The sequence below is a fragment of the Copadichromis virginalis genome, linkage group LG2 (assembly GCF_057382275.1).
Source record: "Copadichromis virginalis isolate Kocher_CV1m ecotype Utaka linkage group LG2, C_Virginalis_male_GT1.1, whole genome shotgun sequence".
In the NCBI taxonomy this organism is placed as follows: domain Eukaryota; kingdom Metazoa; phylum Chordata; class Actinopteri; order Cichliformes; family Cichlidae; genus Copadichromis; species Copadichromis virginalis.
The window spans coordinates 27,000,501-27,021,656 of NC_140619.1; the positions used below are offsets into that span (position 1 = coordinate 27,000,501).

A 21,156-nucleotide genomic window follows, 5' to 3' on the forward strand; every position below is an offset into this window, starting at 1 on the left:
GTTAATGCGGTTATGGCGTTAGCGTTATTTCAATGAGATTAACGCAGACAGCACTATTAGAAACTCAAAACGTAAACTGAAAACGCTGGGTCAGAGACCCAGGATCATGACAGCTTCACAACAGCCAACAACTGATAAAAAAAACAAATCAAGAGAAATTAATAGAAATCAGATTTTAAAAGATGTGTTTTTAACTGGCTTTTAAAAGAGACCACTGATTTAAAATCATAAAGAAGACAGTTCCACAGTCTGGTGGCCACTGAACAGAAAACTCTGTCTCCTTTTTTTCAGCTTAGTCTAGGGTACCAACAGCAGGCCCTAGTTACAGGACCTCAGGGACCTGCCAGGGACAATGATATACCCTGATATAACCTGGTGCCTGTCTGTGAAAACAATCCTCTCATGATCCTCACAGGAACATGACAGCTTGCTGTACAAAAAGTGTTTTACCTTTGATATTTTATATATTTAGCATGCTTAATTAAAAAAAAAACCAATGGGCACAATTGTCATACAGTTAAGTTAACGTGCTGACACCTGTGGCTTTATGCGCCCAAACATACTAACCAGAGCACAGGCACATGAATTGGTAAAAAGCCCCCTGTAACTAGAGCAAATCCATCTCTGATGCATTTCTGTTAATAAACAAAAGCATTAACCTTGACCAACTGTGATGGCATGCCACACATGGTAAGCTCCACACCTCATCACCCGTTGATTCACTTTAGTTTAATTTACAGTCACTACTTTAAAATATTCTATTTATTGTTCAATATCATTTCTTTATTAAATGTATTCATTTTTCCATCACACCTTCCAATGTTTATATGGAGTGCACACATATTAACCTTGCAAGGTCAAAGTTCTGTTTTATGTTATATTAATACATCTTTCTTTGTTTGAGTTACCTGGGGGTTGGTGTCTCCTCCTGTCTGGCAAAAGGTGTGGCAAAGGGCTGGGAGACCTGAAGTACTGCTGACAGCCTAATTGGATTGCACCACATGCTTCATTGCCTGGGGGGTGTTTCATGTTTGTTTAAATGTTTTGTATTAGTTGGTTATATGGCAGCCATCTTGTTTTCCCCCGTGTGTGTCATTTGGTTTAGCTAAACCAGTATTTAAGTCCCCCTGTGTGTCATTTCAGCAGGTCAGTTTACCATATGTTTGTTTGAGGTTTTGTTAATTATTATCTTGAGTTTAGTCTATTGAGTTGACCTCTTTTATTGGTCTGCCTGTTTAAGTTTTGGCTTTGTTAAATATATTTTTGGGTCAATAAAACCCGTTTTTTGAATTAAAACCACCTGTGTCCTTTATGCTTTACTGCTTGGTCCCTGACAATTGGTGGCAGCAGTGGGATCATCCAGTATTGGACACAGGTCTTTTTTCTTTTTTTCTTTCTTCTGTTTTTCCCCATGAGGAGGAAGAATGCATCGTGGTGGCAAGAATGAAAAGAAAAAGGGATCTGCTCAGCAAACCTGCGAAGAGGAGGAAAATGGAGCCTCAGGAGTCACTGAAGTTGTGGAGAGAGTTGAAAAGGAGCCTACTTTGTCTGATCTAGTCAATATGCTACATGCTCACATGGAACAACAGGACATCCGGGATGCAAAACAGAGTGAGTTAAATGCACGACAAGAACAGCGATTTAAAGCCTTTCAACATCAGTTTAGACTTTTGCAGTCAGGAATCCAAGTCAGAACATCACCATCAGATTCTGCAGAAGCTCGCTCTGAATCATTAGAGTTTGATATTCATCCTTCTTCCTCTGTTCAGCAGGCCCAGGCTGAACCAGTTATGACTAATTCCAATCCAGCCATTTCACCAGCATTTCAGTTTCCCCTACAAATAGAGGGCAGATTGGAAAGATTAACTGAAGCTGATGATATTGAACATTTCCTGATCACATTTGAACGTATGGCTACAGCTTATCGACGGCAGAAGTCAGATTGGGTTTTTCATTTGATACCCTTGCTTACTGGTAAAGCTAGAGGTGCCTATGTTCACATGGACATTGATGATTCATTAGACTATGATAAAGTGAAATCAGCTATTCTGTCAAAATATGACATTAACCCTGAAACATATAGGCAAAGATTCAGATCCCTGGACGTTCAACCAGATGAAAGCCCTCGTGAGCTATATGCGAGACTGAAGGAGCTTTATGGGAAATGGATCCAGCCAAAGGGTAAAACTATTCATGACATTGGTGAAACTATAATCTTGGAGCAGTTTCTCAGAATGTTATCTCCTGAGCTTCAGGTTTGGATCAGAGAACACAACCCTGGTTCAGCAATGGAAGCGGCTCGGTTAGCTGATGTTTTTGTTGCTGCCAGAAAGAAGGGGCAAGCATGGAGCCATAATGCATGGAAGGTATCGAGGGACACCCGGAAGATACCTCAGCAAAACCATCTGGATTCAGCAAATACAAGCACCAGTAAGAGCTCTCAGTCTACCACTAGACCACCAAAGGCCTCTGGTAAGAAGCTCATTTGTTATCTTTGTGGATTAGAGGGCCATACAAAACCTATGTGCCCAAGAAATTCTGCTAAAATGGTGCAAATGTGTTTTGCTCCTCGTTCTAATGCTGATCCTGAGCAGGAGAGTGACAAATCCATCAAAATGAGCCAGATTGAAGTGAATGGGGTTCTACTCAATGCCCTTCTTGACTCTGGCAGTTCTCGGTCTCTTATTCACTCAGATTTTGCCCCACCTAATATTGTTCGCACCAGTGATACAATTTCAATCTGTTGTGTCCATGGAGATGAGAAAAGATATCCGACAGCTGACATCTACATTAAAGTTCAGGACCAGATGTATCTGCTGAATGTGGGTGTTGTGAACAGTTTGCCTTACTCTGCCGTGTTAGGGCGTGACCTTCCTGTGCTTTTTGATTTGTTGGAGTCTGAGCAGACTGAGGAGTGCAATGTAGCTGTTACCAGAGCTCAGGCTAAGCAAGTCAGTACCCACTCTGAGACCCTGAGTGCCCTGCCTTTTTTTAATGAGGAGTTTGAGACAACTGTGGTGAAGCCACGGAAGACCCGCAGACAAAGAAGGCAGGAGAAATTCAAATTTTCACCTGTGGATACACTAACAGACGCTGAGCCAACACCGTCACCCCTAGGGTTTAATATTCCAACTGAAATTGCTGAACTCCAAAAATCTGATCAATCTTTAATATCTCTTTTCCGGAAGGCCAAAGAAAAGGAACCTGGAGTGGAGCAGGTTAACAGTGAGTACATCTTGCAAAATGACATTCTCTATCGTCAGCAGGGGTCGGTGCTGCAGCTGGTGGTTCCCCAGAAGGTTAGAAACGCCATTCTCACCTTAGGGCATTCTATTCCGTGGGCTGGCCACCTTGGTAAACACAAGACCACAGCTCGCATCAAACATCATTTCTACTGGCCTGGTCTTAGCAAAGATGTGGCTCAGTTTTGTAAAAGTTGCCCACAGTGTCAGATAACATCTGCTAAAATCCCCCATAGAGCTCCACTCCAACCTCTCCCTGTCATCGGCACTCCTTTTGAGCGTCTTGGAATGGATATTGTAGGGCCTGTTGAGAGGAGCAAAGCAGGAAATCGTTACATGCTTGTTGTAACAGATTATGCCACAAAATATCCTGCGGTGTTCCCTTTAAAATCTATAAAGGCCAAGCCCATTGCATTTTGTTTAGTGCAGTTCTTTGCAAGAGTTGGGTTTCCACGAGAAATACTAACTGATCAAGGCACTAACTTCATGTCTACTCTGTTAAAGCAAGTTTATCAGTTGTTGGGCATCCGGAGTCTGAGAACTTCACCATACCACCCTCAAACTGATGGGCTGACAGAACGGTTTAACCAGACATTGAAACAGATGCTCAGGAAGTTTGTCAACGACAGTGGTAACGATTGGGATCAATGGCTGCCATATCTACTCTTTGCTTATAGAGAAGTCCCCCAAGCCTCCACAGGTTTTTCACCTTTTGAGCTGTTGTATGGTTATGAGGTTCGTGGCCCTCTAACTCTGTTAAAGGAGATTTGGGAGGGAGACAAGGTGGAGGGGGGATCCAAGAACATTTTGTCTTATGTCATTCAGATGAGAGAACGGTTGGAGAAAATGGGTGAACTTGCTCAATCACATATGGTGGAGGCCCAGCAGCAGCAGAAGTCTTGGTATGATAAATCTGCTCGTCAGCGTGTGTTTGAGCCAGGACAAAAGGTGCTCGTGCTCCTCCCCAGTGACAACAACAAATTGTTGGCAAAGTGGCAGGGGCCATTTGAAGTCATGAGGAAGCTGGGACCCACCACATATGAGGTGTCCACCCCAGGGCAGTTGCGCTCCAGCAAGGTCTTGCATATAAACCTTCTGAAGGAGTGGGTGGAGCGTATTGAACACAAGGCGGATGCAATGCTCATACGGCGAGTGCCTGAAGAAGATGAAGCAGATGAGCAATATCTACCACCTGCTGGCTCTCTAGATTATGATCTCAGCCATCTCCCAGAGGACAAGCAGCAGCAGGTGAGAGAAATGTGTAAATCAGCAGTCTTTCAAGAGAATCCAGGGAGAACTGACATTGTCGAACATGATATTGTGGTACGAGAAGGTGCCTCTGTGAGACGATTAAGTTACAGGATCCCAGAACGTCTGCTGCCTTCATTGAAGAAGGAAATCTATTTGATGCTATCTCTAGGGATCATTGAAAGATCTAAGAGTGAATGGTGCAACCCTGTGGTCTTGGTACCCAAAAAGGATGAGAGTATGAGGTTCTGCATTGATTTCAGGTACCTGAACTCCATATCCATGTTTGACTCCTACCCGACACCAAGAATTGATGATCTACTTGAACGTCTGGGAAAAGCAAGGTACCTGACCACAATAGATCTGTGTAAGGGTTACTGGCAGGTCCCACTCACTCAACGGTCCAGAGAGTTCACAGCATTCAGAACACCATGGGGGCTTTTCCAATTTACAGTCTTGCCATTTGGACTACATGGAGCTCCAGCAACTTTCCAACGGCTGATGGATCAGGTATTACATGACTGCTCTGACTTTGCTGCTGCTTACTTGGATGATATTGTTATCCACAGCAACACCTGGGAGGAGCATGTGGAACACCTGCGAACTGTTCTGGACCACCTGCACTCAGCTGGGTTGACGGTGAATCCGTCAAAGTGTGTTTTCGCCGCTGCTGAGACAGAATACCTGGGCCATGTCATCGGCAAGGGGGTTATCAGGCCACAAGTCAGCAAAATCGAGGCCATGGAATCATCCCCCCTGCCCCAAACAAGGAAGCAGCTGAGATCCTTTTTGGGCATGGCAGGTTTCTACCGTCGTTTCATCCCTCAGTTCTCCAACAGGGCAGCTCTGCTCACAGACCTGACGGGATCACGTTCCCCCAATTACATCCAGTGGACAGAGGAGGCAGTGGCAGCGTTTCATGACATACAACAGTCACTAAGTAAGCAACCGGTTTTGTACAGTCCCAACTTTGATGAACCATTCATATTACAGACTGATGCTTCAGATCGGGGCCTGGGAGCTGTCCTCCTTCAGGAAACCATGGAAGGCCGCCATCCAGTGGCTTACATCAGCCGGAAACTGTTTCCACGGGAAGTTCGGTATTCCACAGTAGAGAAGGAGACCTTAGCGATCAAGTGGGCCCTGGACTCCTTCCGCTACTATCTACTGGGAAGAGACTTCACCTTGGAAACTGATCACAAAGCACTACAGTGGCTTGAGCAGATGAAGGACACAAATGGGCGAATTACCCGCTGGTACCTGGCCTTACAGCCATTCCGATTCACTGTCCACCACGTACCAGGCAAGGAGAACCTTACTGCTGACTATCTCTCTCGCTGTTCCAGCGAGAGCTCTGAAGAGGGGAGGTGTGTGATGGCATGCCACACATGGTAAGCCCCACACCTCATCACCCGTTGATTCACTTTAGTTTAATTTACAGTCACTACTTTAAAATATTCTATTTATTGTTCAATATCATTTCTTTATTAAATGTATTAATTTTTCCATCACACCTTCCAATGTTTATATGGAGTGCACACACATTAACCTTGCAAGGTCAAAGTTAGTGATGGTGAGATGAAGCCTCATGATGAACTGAAGCTTCCCATCCAACTGGTCGACTCATGGTTCGAAGCATTGTGATGATTCATTTGCTCTACTGCGCCATCAAGTGGACAATTCAAGTGAAACGGGCTCAATAATTATAATGATGTGATGTGTAAACCGCTAAACCGAATAAATAAATTGTTTTTCATGGTTATTTATCCCGAATATTGTCTCAGTATGTCTGATACAAAAGAGAAAGTGGAAACTATCAGTACACAGTTTTTGGGATGATTGTGTAACTGCGTAATCATTCTTATGTACATCTCAATAATGACACAAACTAGTGTGTGGCACTTCAAGTTGAATGAATAAAGGAATTACTATTGTTCATGACACCAATAACTGAACTCTAAATATTAGTTATATTTAATATTATACTAATTTTATATTAATTTAATTAATATTTGTGTATAATAAATTGGCAGCTTAACACAGGAATGTACATGGAAACAAAAAGGGAGGGAGTTGTGATGTGAATGTGCTTGTATAACAGTGCTCATGACACTAGGGGAAAGTTTTCATTTGTTTTTATTCAAAAATAGCAGCTTTCCCACAGTGCTGGGCTGAAGACGGTTCCTCTTTTTTGAGAGGATTTCTCCTGCTTTTGAAAATATCCTCTCACAGGGCACAGATGAAGCAGGGGTTGCAAGAAAAACCACAGCAAGTTTATACAAGTTTGGATAAAGAAATTTGTGTCCAGTACTCCAGTAGCTATGTAACACGTACGTAATCCAATTCCACAACACGATGTGATGAGGGAATCAGCTGTGTTTTGCTGCCCATTTTATTTCGAATCTGGCGCGAACCGGTGAACCAGTTCCCGAATCAGTCACGTGGTACGGACTGCCCGCGAGGCCTCGAACGTCACTGCATACGTAATCAACGCAAGCCTCGATACGCGCTTCAGAAAAACGCCCCCGCGATTACCCGACACGCGATTCGAAGCTTCGACACACAGGACACATCACTAGTCAAAGTTCTGTTTTATGTTATATTAATACATCTTTCTTTGTTTGAGTTACCTGGGGGTTGGTGTCTCCTCCTGTCTGGCAAAAGGTGTGGCAAAGGGCTGGGAGACCTGAAGTACTGCTGACAGCCTAATTGGATTGCACCACATGCTTCATTGCCTGGGGGGTGTTTCATGTTTGTTTAAATGTTTTGTATTAGTTGGTTATATGGCAGCCATCTTGTTTTCCCCCGTGTGTGTCATTTGGTTTAGCTAAACCAGTATTTAAGTCCCCCTGTGTGTCATTTCAGCAGGTCAGTTTACCATATGTTTGTTTGAGGTTTTGTTAATTATTATCTTGAGTTTAGTCTATTGAGTTGACCTCTTTTATTGGTCTGCCTGTTTAAGTTTTGGCTTTGTTAAATATATTTTCATATTTTTGGGTCAATAAAACCCGTTTTTTGAATTAAAACCACCTGTGTCCTTTATGCTTTACTGCTTGGTCCCTGACACCAACAAAAGTGCTTTTACTTGCTTTATGTAATCATATACAATTTGTTTGCTGGCATCTGTCACAGTCTAACCGGGCGAAGGGTGAGAATGAAATGAGACAGCAGCATAACACAAATTAAAAAGCCTGCATGAAAAATGTTCAGAGCTCAGATGAAAAGGAATTCAAGCTGTAACGATAGCTGATCTGCTTTAATTCAAATACAACAGATGAGGCTAAGGAGAGTTAGATGTGCTATATTTGACAACAGCCACATTCAATGACTTCAGTTTGCATGTGTCAGACAGCGTGAAGAGGATGCTAGTTTTTGGAGGACATTTCCCCAAAGGCACGGGGCTCATCTGTTCAGTGGTGGGAAAGCTCCAGACGCCTCCTAGAATGAAGAGAAAAGAATGGATCTGGGCATTGATTACTGACGACAGAGTGTGCTGCCTCAGTGCTTTATGAAGTCAATTCATCAATAGCAGGACGGGGAGTAGGGACCAAGTGCGGCCGAAACCTAAATAGGCTGGTTTCACTGCTTCTGCTAAAGTCACCACTGAGACGCTTAGACAAGATAGAGAGAGAGAAAATAAGACTCAGTGAGAGAGCCCAGCAGGGAAGGAGGGACGTTTGATTATTGAATGCTGGTGCACAATGGCACGTACAGTACACCCACAAGAACACGCCACTAAGAGCCTACTCCCTTACAATGTAATCATTCACATTCCCATCTATGGTGGTCATTTAAAATTCAATTAGGGAATAATGACTGTAAAAGTCCATAATCAATGAACAGACAATTTGTTGAGCAGTTAAATACGGCCATAAATACAGATTTATACACTTGCCACTCCTTTACACTATATAATGGCCCTGTTAGAATATACTGCTGTGTCCTAAATGAGATTCCCACGATTTGACAGGGAATGGCTGTGATGCCTGTGTTGCATGGCTCTGTGTTCGCTATCATGCAAATGTCACAACCCTCCTTCTCTAGATGTCTTTTAAATTACTAAGATCAAGCACAGTGTTGCTATCTTTATAACAAAGTACCTAAATAGTGAGTCTCAGCCTACTCTCCTTCCTACTTACCTATCTGCCTACCTAGGCGACATTGTTACATCATCTGTGTAGGTGGTTTTCCTGCAAGTCTGTCTGAAACTGCGAGTTTCCTGCATAAAGACAGGCTCCGGTCTGTTATTTAAGCCTCCCGACCTAAGAGGAGGAATAAAAAGAGCAGGACTTTCCTCGAGTAAAACACAGTCAGGGGAAAAACGTTGGTTCATTTGGCTCTGTTTGTGAGTCTCCAATAACTGCAGTGGGTTCACAGTTTATGGATTGCATTTTCCCAGTAGGATGTTAACATTAAAACACTATAGTTGCTAGTAAATGACTCATATGCAAAGATATTGTGTCGCAATATAAGAGAAGATATTTAATTAAAAGGGTATCCAGCCAGTAAATGTTGGTCGGCATCATTAATGCTTGAATGGAAGTATCGCTGTCGTTGCCTTAATGGAAACTGACATAAGAACCAGATTTCAAATATAAATTGGGATAAAAGTGAGTTTTATTGTAGTTTTTTTGTTTTGTGTTTTTAACCTCCTAGGACCTGGGCCCTATTTCAGGAAGCCGGTTTAGTGCAAACTCTGAGTAAGTATACCCTGAGTTAACGAAAACTCTGGGTTTTCGGTTTCACAAAGCGAGTTTAGATTAATTCTGAGTGAGTTACTATGACGACACACTCCGTGAAGCTAACCTGCCCCCTAGCAGGTTTACTTCAACTAACCCTGACGTTCTCCGCCTCTTTGTCGGAAACCTGACTGTAGGAAGTGTCAGACATGGCGTGCCTCTTCCTTGAAGAGCCAGTAGATGTTGAAGCCCAAATTCTCCGCAGAGCTCTCCGCCGGGAGAGAGTGATTAGAGCGCGTTTGGACATTTTATCATTTCCTGATGATTTCCTGTGTGAACGTTACAGTTTTTCAGCACAATCTACAATTTATTTGGATAACATCCTCAGGCCTAATATTGCTCATGTGACACATCGTGGACATCCTCTCAGTTCTGTACATATTATTTGTATCGCACTTCGGTTTTTTGCAAACGGGAGCTTTCTGTATAATATTGGTGACGCTGAGCACGTTTCCAAGGCTACCGTCTGTTGGGCAGTCAGGATTGTTACAGTTGCACTGAAACGTCTCCTGTACTCGTTTGTGGTGTTCCCTGGTCATAGACCCACAAGATTTATCAAAGAGGGATGCCACAAAATTGCAGGTAGCAGGATGAACAAAACTTAATTCATGATGTGGTGATACTTGAACTACTACTTAAATTTTACATTTATTTTCACGGTTCCCAGGCGTGATTGGCTGTATAGATGGCACTCGCATTCCAATCATTGCTCCTTCAGTAAATGAAGGAGACTATGGGAACAGGAAGTCTTTCCACAGCATTAATGTACAGGTACATAGTTCCCTGTAGCATTTCAAACTAACAAATTATTTCATTATTAGTAATGGATGCTAATTTGTGTTCTCTGCACTGTGAAGATCATATGTGATGCTGCCAACATTATCACAAATGTGGAAGCCAAGTGGCCAGGCTCTGTGAGTGGTGGTGGTGGAGGACCCCCACCTGTTTTTCGGGCCTCCGCTTTTTTTTTAGTGGCCATAACGGGTCACATTTGAGCATACAGAGTAAGCAAATATGTACTTGTAATGCTCAGATAATTTCAATAAGTGCTTACAGAGGGGAAATTAATGTAGCCTCTAACTGCAATTGATTTACATCGGACAAACAGACACTATGGCTCATAATACAATTACACCATACCTGTTTGGACTATATTTTTATATTTCATTTTTACTTGCTGCCAGGAACGTTTGGGGCCTGTTGGGTTGCACCTGCACTCACATCACATCACAAAATAAAATGTATGAAATAAAAAATAAAATATAATAAAATAACGTGTTAAATGGGTGGAAATCCCTAGATCAATGTTTAAATTAACACTCACGCATTGACTCTGTCGGCTATGTTTTGCCATGCATGCTCCCTTTCTTTTGCAGCTGAGGCTGTGTTACTTTTTTTCTGCAAAATTTGCATGTTATCGGCATATACTGCCATCAGAATTTCGGCCTCAAGCGCTGTAAAATACATTGACCGCGCCTTCTTTCCCTCCGTCTCCATGGTGACTCGCTTAATCTGTGCTCCACTAATCAGGGCTTTATGTATCCTCGTGCGCGCGCTTAATTTGGGGTTAAAGCAACTCCGCGTTGATTGAACTAATTGTTATCAGCCTTTCTGAAACCGAATATTCCGAGTTGGACAGTTCGGGGTTACTCAACCCTGAGTATCGTTTTTCACTCTGAGTTTTCTAAACCGGCTTCCTGAAATAGGGCCCTGGCGTCCACGTATGTGGACATCACATTTTGGGATGTCTAGACCAAAATAGTACATTTTGCTCTACAAGGGCCTGATATCCAGATACGAGGACATTATACTGCCGCTGTTCTATCGACATTTAAAACAAATGTCCTTATATGTGGATCTCATTTCTCTGAGAAACAAAAATCAGGTAAAAAAATTAATTCTTTGTTTTTACATTCATCAGGTTGCTTTATATTGTAAGGTAAAGACCCTACAATAATAGATTCATGAAAACCCCAACAATCAGACAACCCCCTATCAACAAGCTTTTGGCGTCAGTGGGAAGGAAAAACTCCCTTTTAACAGGAAGAAACATCCGGCACAATCAGCTCATGGATGACTGGCCTTCTGCCGTGACTGGTTGGTGGTGAAGGGGAGGAAGACAGGACAAAAGACACGCTGTGGAAGAGAGCCAGAGATTAATAATAACTAATGATTAAATGCAGAGTGGTGTATAAACACACAGAGAGTGAAAGGAGGTGAGTGAAGAGAGTGGTCATTGATTGTAGAATACAAAATCCCCAAGAATATGGTCGTTTTTTTTTTTTCAAACAATGGCTGCTTAAAAAGAAACACGTTTCACTGAGATTGCAGTTGAGTCGAGTTGCAGAAGTTAGTGAAACATGGTCTTATTTGGATTTACACAAGTCTTGGATTTTCGAGTACAAAAGAAGTTGCAGAAAAGTTATGTTAAAACTTTAAACGAAGATTTTTTTTTCTGCCATTACCAACTATTCACCTTAAACTACTTTAGATACAAAAGATTTTCCTCTGAGACTAATCAGGTTACCCTGCAAGTATCTCTTTGCAATCTAGAGAATGCTTATTGGCCTGAAAACAGTCTTTAAAGTCTTCTGTGATGCAGAGGAAGAGAAAACAAAGGTGAAGAAGGTTTACATTTCTGTATTTTGAAGATCACTTCTCCTTGAAATCAGCTGAAGATTCTATTATTGCAATATTGCTAATAATGTCATTAAATTGTTCAAGGAGAAACACGTATTTAAAGTTCAAAGTCAAAGAAACTGACCTCTCTGTTCTAAATAACCGCTTAATCTGTATTGATTTGGAATTACGCAGCGTTTCCAGGATGCTGTCCACTGCCCTTCGAACCGCAACCTGTTTTTTATTCTTCCTTCGGCGTGGCCGGCTGCTTTCATTATAGCCTCCCCTACATACGCTCCACTGCTTGTGTATCTTAAAGGCCATCTCCAAACACACCGCCACTACATTTCATTCGACTATACTTCACTTCCATTTTGTTTGTAGACATCACCACTTTCCTCCAATATCCTGTGTGCCAGGACTACCTGTATCTCAAGTATGCAGAGATGAAAGTTGAGGCTCTGGGGGTGTACTTTGTCATTGAAGTGCCACATGCTACACCCTGAATACCAATTGCTCATCTTTGATGCTCGTTGCTGGACTCCAATAACCGCTCTCGCGCCCGCTGTTGCCGCTGATCTAAAGTTCGCCTGGGCCCTCAGAGTATGGTGTTTTTCCTCAGAGGTTATGCCTATCTTGCGCTAGACACTTTTGTCAGCTTTCCCTTTTATGCAAACAGCCTCTAATCTTTATAGGAGCCACCCCTTTACCCGGCACTGTACTGAAACACAAAGTGACAAGAGCTCGGGGAGTTGTGTTACAATGCGCTGCATATGACTGCAGGGCAACCTAAGAATTTCTTGCATAAATCTCCTTGACTGCTCTTCTTCGTGCTACCGTGCCCTAATGCAGGTCTACTCTGCATAAAAAAAGAAAAGCTGCTTATTAAACATTGCGTTGGACCCTGCTGAAGCCACCGTGTCTGTACCACAGTAGCTGAGACGTGAAATTGATTTTCATGCTTAGTAAAATGCATTGGTGACTGCACTCAAGCTGCTGCTCTCATCTCCAACACACCTGCTGATCAGTAAGATGCATGATGTTCGCTCTTGAGGCTTGCGAGTAATGTGCAGTCTTATGAGGACAATAGAAAACAATGCTGCACTCTCATTTCTCTGTGCAATTATCATTCTTTCATTATTACACTGTTAAATGAGGTGCATGAAGGGACAGCAGTGTGGTTGTCTTTGATGGTCTCACCCCAGTCTTTACACATAATTAAACAGCCACATCAGCTCATTTTATCATCCCGGCCGTTATTATGATCCAGCTTCTGCCTCCATGTACATTTGGAAATGTAACCGAGCCAAGCCTTTCTGATGGAATAAAACCTCATCAAGAGGATAAACATGGCCTCGCTGGTACAACTCATCATTTTCTAATCATCCAAAACCCAAATATTCAACTGGCTGCATGAAAAGATCCATGACAGGAATTCAAATGATGAAACAAACCACAGCAGTGCAGTAGAGCATGACAGCTGCTGTGTTGAGGAAGAGCATTACAAAGCTTGAAGCTATCCCGCCACTGTCTCAAGGTAATGCAGCAGACGGGCTGAAGACAGAGGACCGAGGAGAGAAGGGTGCCCAAACAAGCAGGGTAGTCTTGGGAAGACGAGCCAAGAACGGGCAGAGGCAGTGCCAAGCGCCTAGAGCCAGTCAGGCTTCCGCTGGGCACGTCAGCGGACTCCCAGGCCAGCTGTCCTAGCTTGTTGTGGGCAGCAGAATCAGCAGACTCTGACACCGCTCTTTGAAAATTCCTCTGCAGCTTTTCTAAAATTTCTGTCATAGGTGTACACAGCGATGGCAATATTGCCACACTGTCAGCTGTGTCAATTTATCAGGCACAGAGGAAAACAGCCTTGGAGGAATGTCTGAACTCCAGTAGATAATGGGATAATTCAACTAATATTAATACATTAAAATCCACACAGGAGTTAGAGAGCTTGGTAGCTTATTACCACAAGCAATATTCTTTTTTATGTATTTCTTTGTACTAAAAAGGTAATAAATATGTTTTGCAGCACTGTTCCTCTTTGTCGGGGAGCTCTGGAAAATAAACCAGGTGAAATCATGAAAAATTCAAGGCCAGCAATGTCAGAGATGATGACATATGTCTTGTTTGAAAATTTGGACTTGATTTAAAATTTCCAGCTGGTTGATGCCGTATGGGTCTAATTAAGCCTGAATGTATTTCCTGAAAACAGATCTGAAATAGAACTTGAACTCCGATTAATCAGTATGTTTTTTTCCTTGTCAGCTTTCTACAGCTTTAATTAAAAGTCCCTTGGAAGAGCAGCTCACACATGTCATTTCCTATTTGAAGACTCGGGGATGTATCTAGGACGCTCATTATACAGAACACAAGAAAACTCCAGACTTCCCGACCACTTCTCAGACAGTTCCTACCAGCAGACCTTCGGTGGCTCCGTCGTCAGACTCTAAAGCTAATTTGTAACTGGCATCCGTCATGTGTGTGACACAAAGGCGTATAGTACACTGTTTACACACCTGCGCGGCATCTCTGGCGAAAGGGAAAGTGATGACAGATTTATGAGGTGGTGTATAGAGAATTTAAAAAAGATGCGGTCATGCGCCATGTGTCCTAGAATGTGCGATGTTACCGTTGAGTGCAGCCCCCTTTTTTTAAACAGCCCCAGAGTTTGCAGACTTAAAAAGAAAAGGGTTTTAAACATTAAGCTGTGCAGACACTATCTTTCCCTTCTTTGTTTTAACCCCCCCCCAAAAAAAGCACAGAATTGACTTTGCATTTTGTTGTCGTGAGCAACGCAACCCAGGGGTAATACAAATGAAGTGCTCTTTCTGCCAACAGGCTGCAGCTGTGAAACATATGAATTGTTTCTCTCCTGCTGATGAGTAATGAGGGAGCGTAAGATAAAAGACTGTCATATTGCCTTTTCGTCATCACAGGCTGAGTGCTGTTTCGTTAATGCTTTTTCAACACTGGACTGCTAGTGTAGCCACAGCCATGAGCTTTAGCCATCTCTGCGTTTCACATCAGAAGCCTGATTGTCTCAGATATGAGCACTGTCTAACTGCTGTGTAGCCTTTCGCAGACTAATACACTTTTGCTTCAGATTTTAGTTCATTTATAACCTAATTGCCTGCTTAGTCTCTCACACCAACGGACATATTGCTTATTCCCTCTAAAATGTCTTTCAGACTGCTCTGTTTGACCTACAGGGCTCTTCTTCATCAGGTCCAATTTGCCTGCCATGGCCAGCTAGCTAATTACACTTCATGAACTGACCCTTCTGAGTTTGAGTCTGATGTGGGTACTTTGATTAGCCTCCTGTTTTTATCACCTCTGAGTCTTCCGTGTTGTTACCACGCTTTCTGCTGACAGGCCCCGTGCCTCAAGGTTGCACACTGCAGTAGTACTGCATAAATTTCACGTTTGTGTCATAAGAGTTCAAGAACTGCTTCTGTGTCAACACGCCTCATTTGGAGCAATCTTGTGCAGGTCAAGAGTGCTGCACTAAAGGTACAAAATGGAAAAGTTGCAAGGAGGAGTTGATCAAGGACATTGCACAGAGCAGTTTTTTATGATTCAGAACGCCTGAGTGCAAAATATTTAAACCAAATGCATTATTTGCCATTTGAGCTGAAAGAAAAAGGAGCCGCTGGCTGATTAGTGTTGTGCTGTGTGTGTGTATGCATGCATAAAGCAGTTTCTTGACACTACTCACCCTAAAGAACTCTTTAGTGGAGCCTGAGTCCAAAGTGCCATATGCTATCTCTGTCTGCTTTGCCAGATCTTCGGCACTTTCTATAGGAGAGACCATTCTTTCAACTGTCAAGAAGGCAGCCAGGTTGGCTGTGTAGGAGGAGATGATGATGAGGGTGAAGAACCACCACACACCGCCAACAATTCGGCCTGACAGAGACCTGCGAGAGAGGGGTTGACGACAGGGAAACACGGGATGTAATTACACGGTGGCATGTGGTGGCCATCAACCAGCTAAGATCTGCCAGTTGTGTTTAATGTACCTAATTGCATCAGTCATCAGAATTTCCATGTAAATCATTAACGGCAACCTGGTGCTGCATCAGCACTCTGAAACAGCACATTTCCACAGAACAAGTAAAGGCAAGTTGTTTAAATGTACTCCAATCCAAGTCTTTATTTGCTTGTGAAACAATCAGGGTTCAAAAGTCATTTCACAGCCTGTGGAACGTATTGATCTGTCTACTATGGTGATAAATATTTCATCGTACGCTCACTGACACTGACATTGCATATACAGTGGGGCAAAAAAGTATTTAGTCAGCCACCGATTGTGCAAGTTCCCCCACCTAAAATGATGACAGAGGTCAGTAATTTGCACCAGAGGTACACTTCAACTGTGAGAGACAGAATGTGAAAAAAAAAAATCCATGAATCCACATGGTAGGATTTGTAAAGAATTTATTCGTAAATCAGGGTAGAAAATAAGTATTTGGTCAATAACAAAAATACAACTCAATACTTTGTAACATAACCTTTGTTGGCAATAACAGAGGTCAAACGTTTACTATAGGTCTTTACCAGGTTTGCACACACAGTAGCTGGTATTTTGGCCCATTCCTCCATGCAGATCTTCTCGAGAGCAGTGATGTTTTGGGGCTGTCGCCGAGCAACACGGACTTTCAACTCCCGCCACAGATTTTCTATGGGGTTGAGGTCTGGAGACTGGCTAGGCCACTCCAGGACTTTCAAATGCTTCTTACGGAGCCACTCCTTTGTTGCCCGGGCGGTGTGTTTTGGATCATTATCATGTTGGAAGACCCAGCCTCGTTTCATCTTCAAAGTTCTCACTGATGGAAGGAGGTTTTGGCTCAAAATCTCACGATACATGGCCCCATTTATTCTGTCCTTAACACGGATCAGTCGTCCTGTCCCCTTGGCAGAAAAACAGCCCCATAGCATGATGTTTCCACCCCCATGCTTCACAGTAGGTATGGTGTTCTTGGGATGCAACTCAGTATTCTTCTTCCTCCAAACACGACGAGTTGAGTTTATATCAAAAAGTTCTACTTTGGTTTCATCTGACCACATGACATTCTCCCAATCCTCTGCTGTATCATCCATGTGCTCTCTGGCAAACTTCAGACGGGCCTGGACATGCACTGGCTTCAGCAGCGGAACACGTCTGGCACTGCGGGATTTGATTCCCTGCCGTTGTAGTGTGTTACTGATGGTGACCTTTGTTACTTTGGTCCCAGCTCTCTGCAGGTCATTCACCAGGTCCCCCCGTGTGGTTCTGGGATCTTTGCTCACCGTTCTCATGATCATTTTGACACCACGGGATGAGATCTTGCGTGGAGCCCCAGATCGAGGGAGATTATCAGTGGTCTTGTATGTCTTCCATTTTCTGATGATTGCTCCCACAGTTGATTTTTTCACACCAAGCTGCTTGCCTATTGTAGATTCACTCTTCCCAGTCTGGTGCAGGTCTACAATACTTTTCCTGGTGTCCTTCGAAAGCTCTTTGGTCTTGGCCATGGCGGAGTTTGGAGTCTGACTGTTTGAGGCTGTGGACAGGTGTCTTTTATACAGATGATGAGTTCAAACAGGTGCCATTCATACAGGTAACGAGTGGGGGACAGAAAAGTTTCTTACAGAAGACGTTACAGGTCTGTGAGAGCCAGAGATTTTCCTTGTTTGAGGTGACCAAATACTTATTTTCCACCCTGATTTACGAATAAATTCTTTACAAATCCTACCATGTGAATTCATGGATTTTTTTTTCACATTCTGTCTCTCACAGTTGAAGTGTACCTCTGGTGCAAATTACTGACCTCTGTCATCATTTTAAGTGGGGGAACTTGCACAATCGGTGGCTGACTAAATACTTTTTTGCCCCACTGTATGATAGCTGCAACGAATGCAAAATTAGCACGAGCAATGAACACCTAAAAGGAGAAGAACAGAAAATTAAGATTTCATGTAGTCATCAGATTTGTTTTTCTATTTTCATCTGCTGTCCACTCCTTGTGTCTACTGGAGCTGACCCACCTGGGGGAGATGTCACAGCCCTGCTGCATGAAGGCGCCCAGCGAGAACCAGAGAGAATTGAAGATGCCAAAGTCATTGGGAGGATCGGGGGGAGTCTGAGGGTCTTTGGTCTCATCCTGTTCCTCGAGGTTCCACTCATAAGGACTAAACCGACTGACCAGGAACAGGACCACGCTCACCCCGATATAGGCAAACACTATACACATCCAGATTTCATAGGCCAGAGGGTCCAGGAAGGAAAAAACACCGGGCTTGGACTTTTGCGGCTTCTTTATCATAATGGAGATGCCCAAGCTCATAAATGGCTTGGAAAAGTCTATCACCTCTTCTCGCACCAGTGTAATGGTGAGAGGTGCAATGGCTATATCTGCTCTCTGGAAACAGGGACATGCACAGCAAGTGTTAGTTATGACCTGCATAAAGAAAGAGGTTATTTATTTATTTCTTTTCTTTATGTTTGAATGGCTGGAGCTGAGGGGGATATAAAACAACAATATTTTATTATACATTTTATACATATCATTTTCATAAATGAGCCACCACATTGGAAGACAGGCTGAAAAACACACAAACACACACACACACACATGCACAGTCACGCACACAAAGAGAGAAAGCACGGTCACATTTGCGCCGTGTGTTTTGTCGTGACCTGGGATATTAGCCAACACTTGGAGCGCTAAATGAATCAAAACAAACTGTTTGCAATCAAACACAAGGCAAAATTAAGTGTTAAGTGCGCATGCTAATTAGAACTGTTAACTTTTAATTTGCGAAATGTAAACAGGTTGCTGCATAGAGAAATCTGCGAGCCCTCCCTGTGTACACTTCATCACATGGCATTCAGCACGCCGGGTTTCCCAAACTGTTTATTCTGGCATTAGCTTTTTTTTTCTTTTTTTTTTCCCAAGCTGTTTCTCTTTATCCCCCTCCTTTGCTCTGCTGCTTCAATCACATTATATTATCAAAACACATCCACGGAGGTGGTGCTGCCTTTTTAGAAATCACAATGGGTTTCTCTGTAAAGGCAGAAGAAAATAATTAATCATGTTCAACAGTGTTACTGCAGCTTGTGTATGTGATTAATTAAATAACTGCTCCTCTTCAAAGCAGACAATACGCAGAAGACGATTCTTCATATTGGCCTGGGCTGTTGTTTTTTTTCTCTTTTTTTCGCGGCGAAACCGAGAAAACATTGGACTGAATCAGCAGGAGGCAGAAAATGTTTCTTACAAGGTCAGCCGAGGAGCAACACAAATGGAGCCGATAAACACGACTGTTTTCTTTGCCCTGTCAACACAACGTTGCGAGCAGCTATAACCATTTAATCCGGGGTGCGGGCGTAAGCAGCACTCAATCAATGGTGAGGGAAACAAAGCAATAAAGAGCAGCCTCGGGCCTAACCTTTAAAAGACAACTAAAATCAAATTAATTTACTGGTCAAAAGGTCAAAATGTACAAAACTATTAGTCCCGGCCCACCTGCTGTAAAATTACAGGCCTGGAAAGACTTGACAGAGATGTGATTGGAAGATTTTTTTTTCTCCCCGCCTCCTCCCCTTCCATCTGCAAGGAGTGGTCTTTTCCCATTTGAAAGATAATTTGGTGGCGATAGCACATCAAACCAGGCAATCTCTCAAGCTGATAGTTAGGAAATTGAACAGATGAGGAAGCCAAACCCTCATGCATTTTGCATTTGGCCCCCGCTCAACCGCTGTGGCCTTGGAGAGGGGTGAGCGGGTTGGTGGGGTTGGATGGGGCGGCGGGAGGGGAGGCAATTTTGGATTGCTGGAGGTGTCGCACGGGCCCGGGCGCCGTCAGATGTAAAACACGGTGTGACCCTTCGCTAATCTGAGAGGTTCAACGTTTATGGAGCGCGCCACATATGGATCTTGTTGTTCCAAACCGCAAGCCACAATTTAGCTGTTGATTCTAAAGCAGATTTTCTCAGCTGTGAATTTACAATGCGGCGTATTCATCATACACATGAAACATTGAGCATAATTACACAATCACTTCAAAGGCATACACTCTTTCATTCATCAAAGTTATTACAGTGTGTTTGCCATATGGACTCCTTCTTTTGCCTTCCACCTACCTCGGTATCGCCTGCAAGAGAGTTAGGATTTTCAGGCTAAAGCAAAGAGCATTAATTGCAATGAACAGCACTGAGAAATGATTTCATTTTCTCCATCTCAAGATGATCACCAACTCCCCAATGCTTCAGGCTGCATTTGACAAATTCACTCACAGCTGAGCTTCCTGGGCCAGCATTAGGCTTTTGCACTGGGCGAGAGCTGATGAGTTCACTATGGGTTGGTGATAACCTTAAGATAGAAAAATGAGATCTCCTCTCATGTTGAAGTTCCTTGCAAACTGTCATGTAATCAGTGAGACTCCCAGTACTCACCCCATAGACCAGTTCACCCACCATCCCGTTCCACGTCTTGGTCTCAGGGTCTCGGGCTCCGTACTTTCCATCCATTACTATAGACAGTTTGTACTTAATTCCAACATGTTTGGCAATCTCAGATGCTAAATCGACGCAGTAGCCTTCATATCTGTCATTCCCCTCCAGATGCATATAATTTTTCTTGTACATCACATAAGGAGCTTCCTGTTGATTCAAACACACGCTGGTTTATTCACTCCCATGCCATCGCACAGATTCCATTATACAGATGTATGCATGCACGCTCTCACATAACTCCGTGCACGCACGCACTCCCGCACACACACAGAATATGAGAAGCTGCTATAACCACATCCATGCAGTCGTGCATACACAGATGATGCCCTGCGAATGCACAAATACGCACTGATAACAGCAGCGTGACCGAGTGTTCACACTGCTTTCATCAAGCGGTGGCAGCCAGCAGACACCAAGGCCAATGTACCCAACCCATTTTTGAGCCCAAGGCCGTAATAAAGGGGGTCAATGAAAAAGAGGATAATCGTTTCAATGGGAAATAATTTAGAAAAAAGAAAAGTTTTTCACTTCCACAGAGTAAGCTGGGCTGGGAGTCATTGGTAGGCAAGGTGTGGGTCAGCTCAGAGGTGGGTGGGGATGGGAATGGGTTTCATAAGTAAATGCCAGTGACAGGAGAGGGATCAGAGAGTGCCCATAGTATCTCGACATATTCAAGCACATTGCATCAATGCGCAGTTAAAGGCTGTTTCATTCCAAAAAAACCAAACCAAAAAAAAACCATAATATAAAATAAAATGATTATAAAAAGCTGTTGTTTGCTATCTAGGAAAAAAAAGAGCAAACGAGTACTCTGTAAAATA

At 43.2% G+C, this 21,156-nt stretch overlaps 1 protein-coding gene across 4 annotated transcripts in view; it reads right to left on the bottom strand.

The window, feature by feature from the left end:
• LOC146717451 (glutamate receptor 3-like) overlaps positions 1 to 21,156 on the bottom strand; it is a 101,730-nt gene that overhangs the window by 16,159 nt on the left and 64,415 nt on the right. For all 4 annotated transcript variants that reach the window (XM_085476389.1, XM_085476381.1, XM_085476398.1 and 1 more), the window contains exons 10-12: positions 20,276 to 20,482; positions 17,867 to 18,240; positions 15,558 to 15,756 (exon numbers count right to left, since the gene is read on the bottom strand). In XM_085476389.1, coding sequence (XP_085332515.1) covers positions 15,558 to 15,756; positions 17,867 to 18,240; positions 20,276 to 20,482 — 780 coding nt within the window. The remainder of the gene's footprint in view (positions 1 to 15,557; positions 15,757 to 17,866; positions 18,241 to 20,275; positions 20,483 to 21,156) is intronic.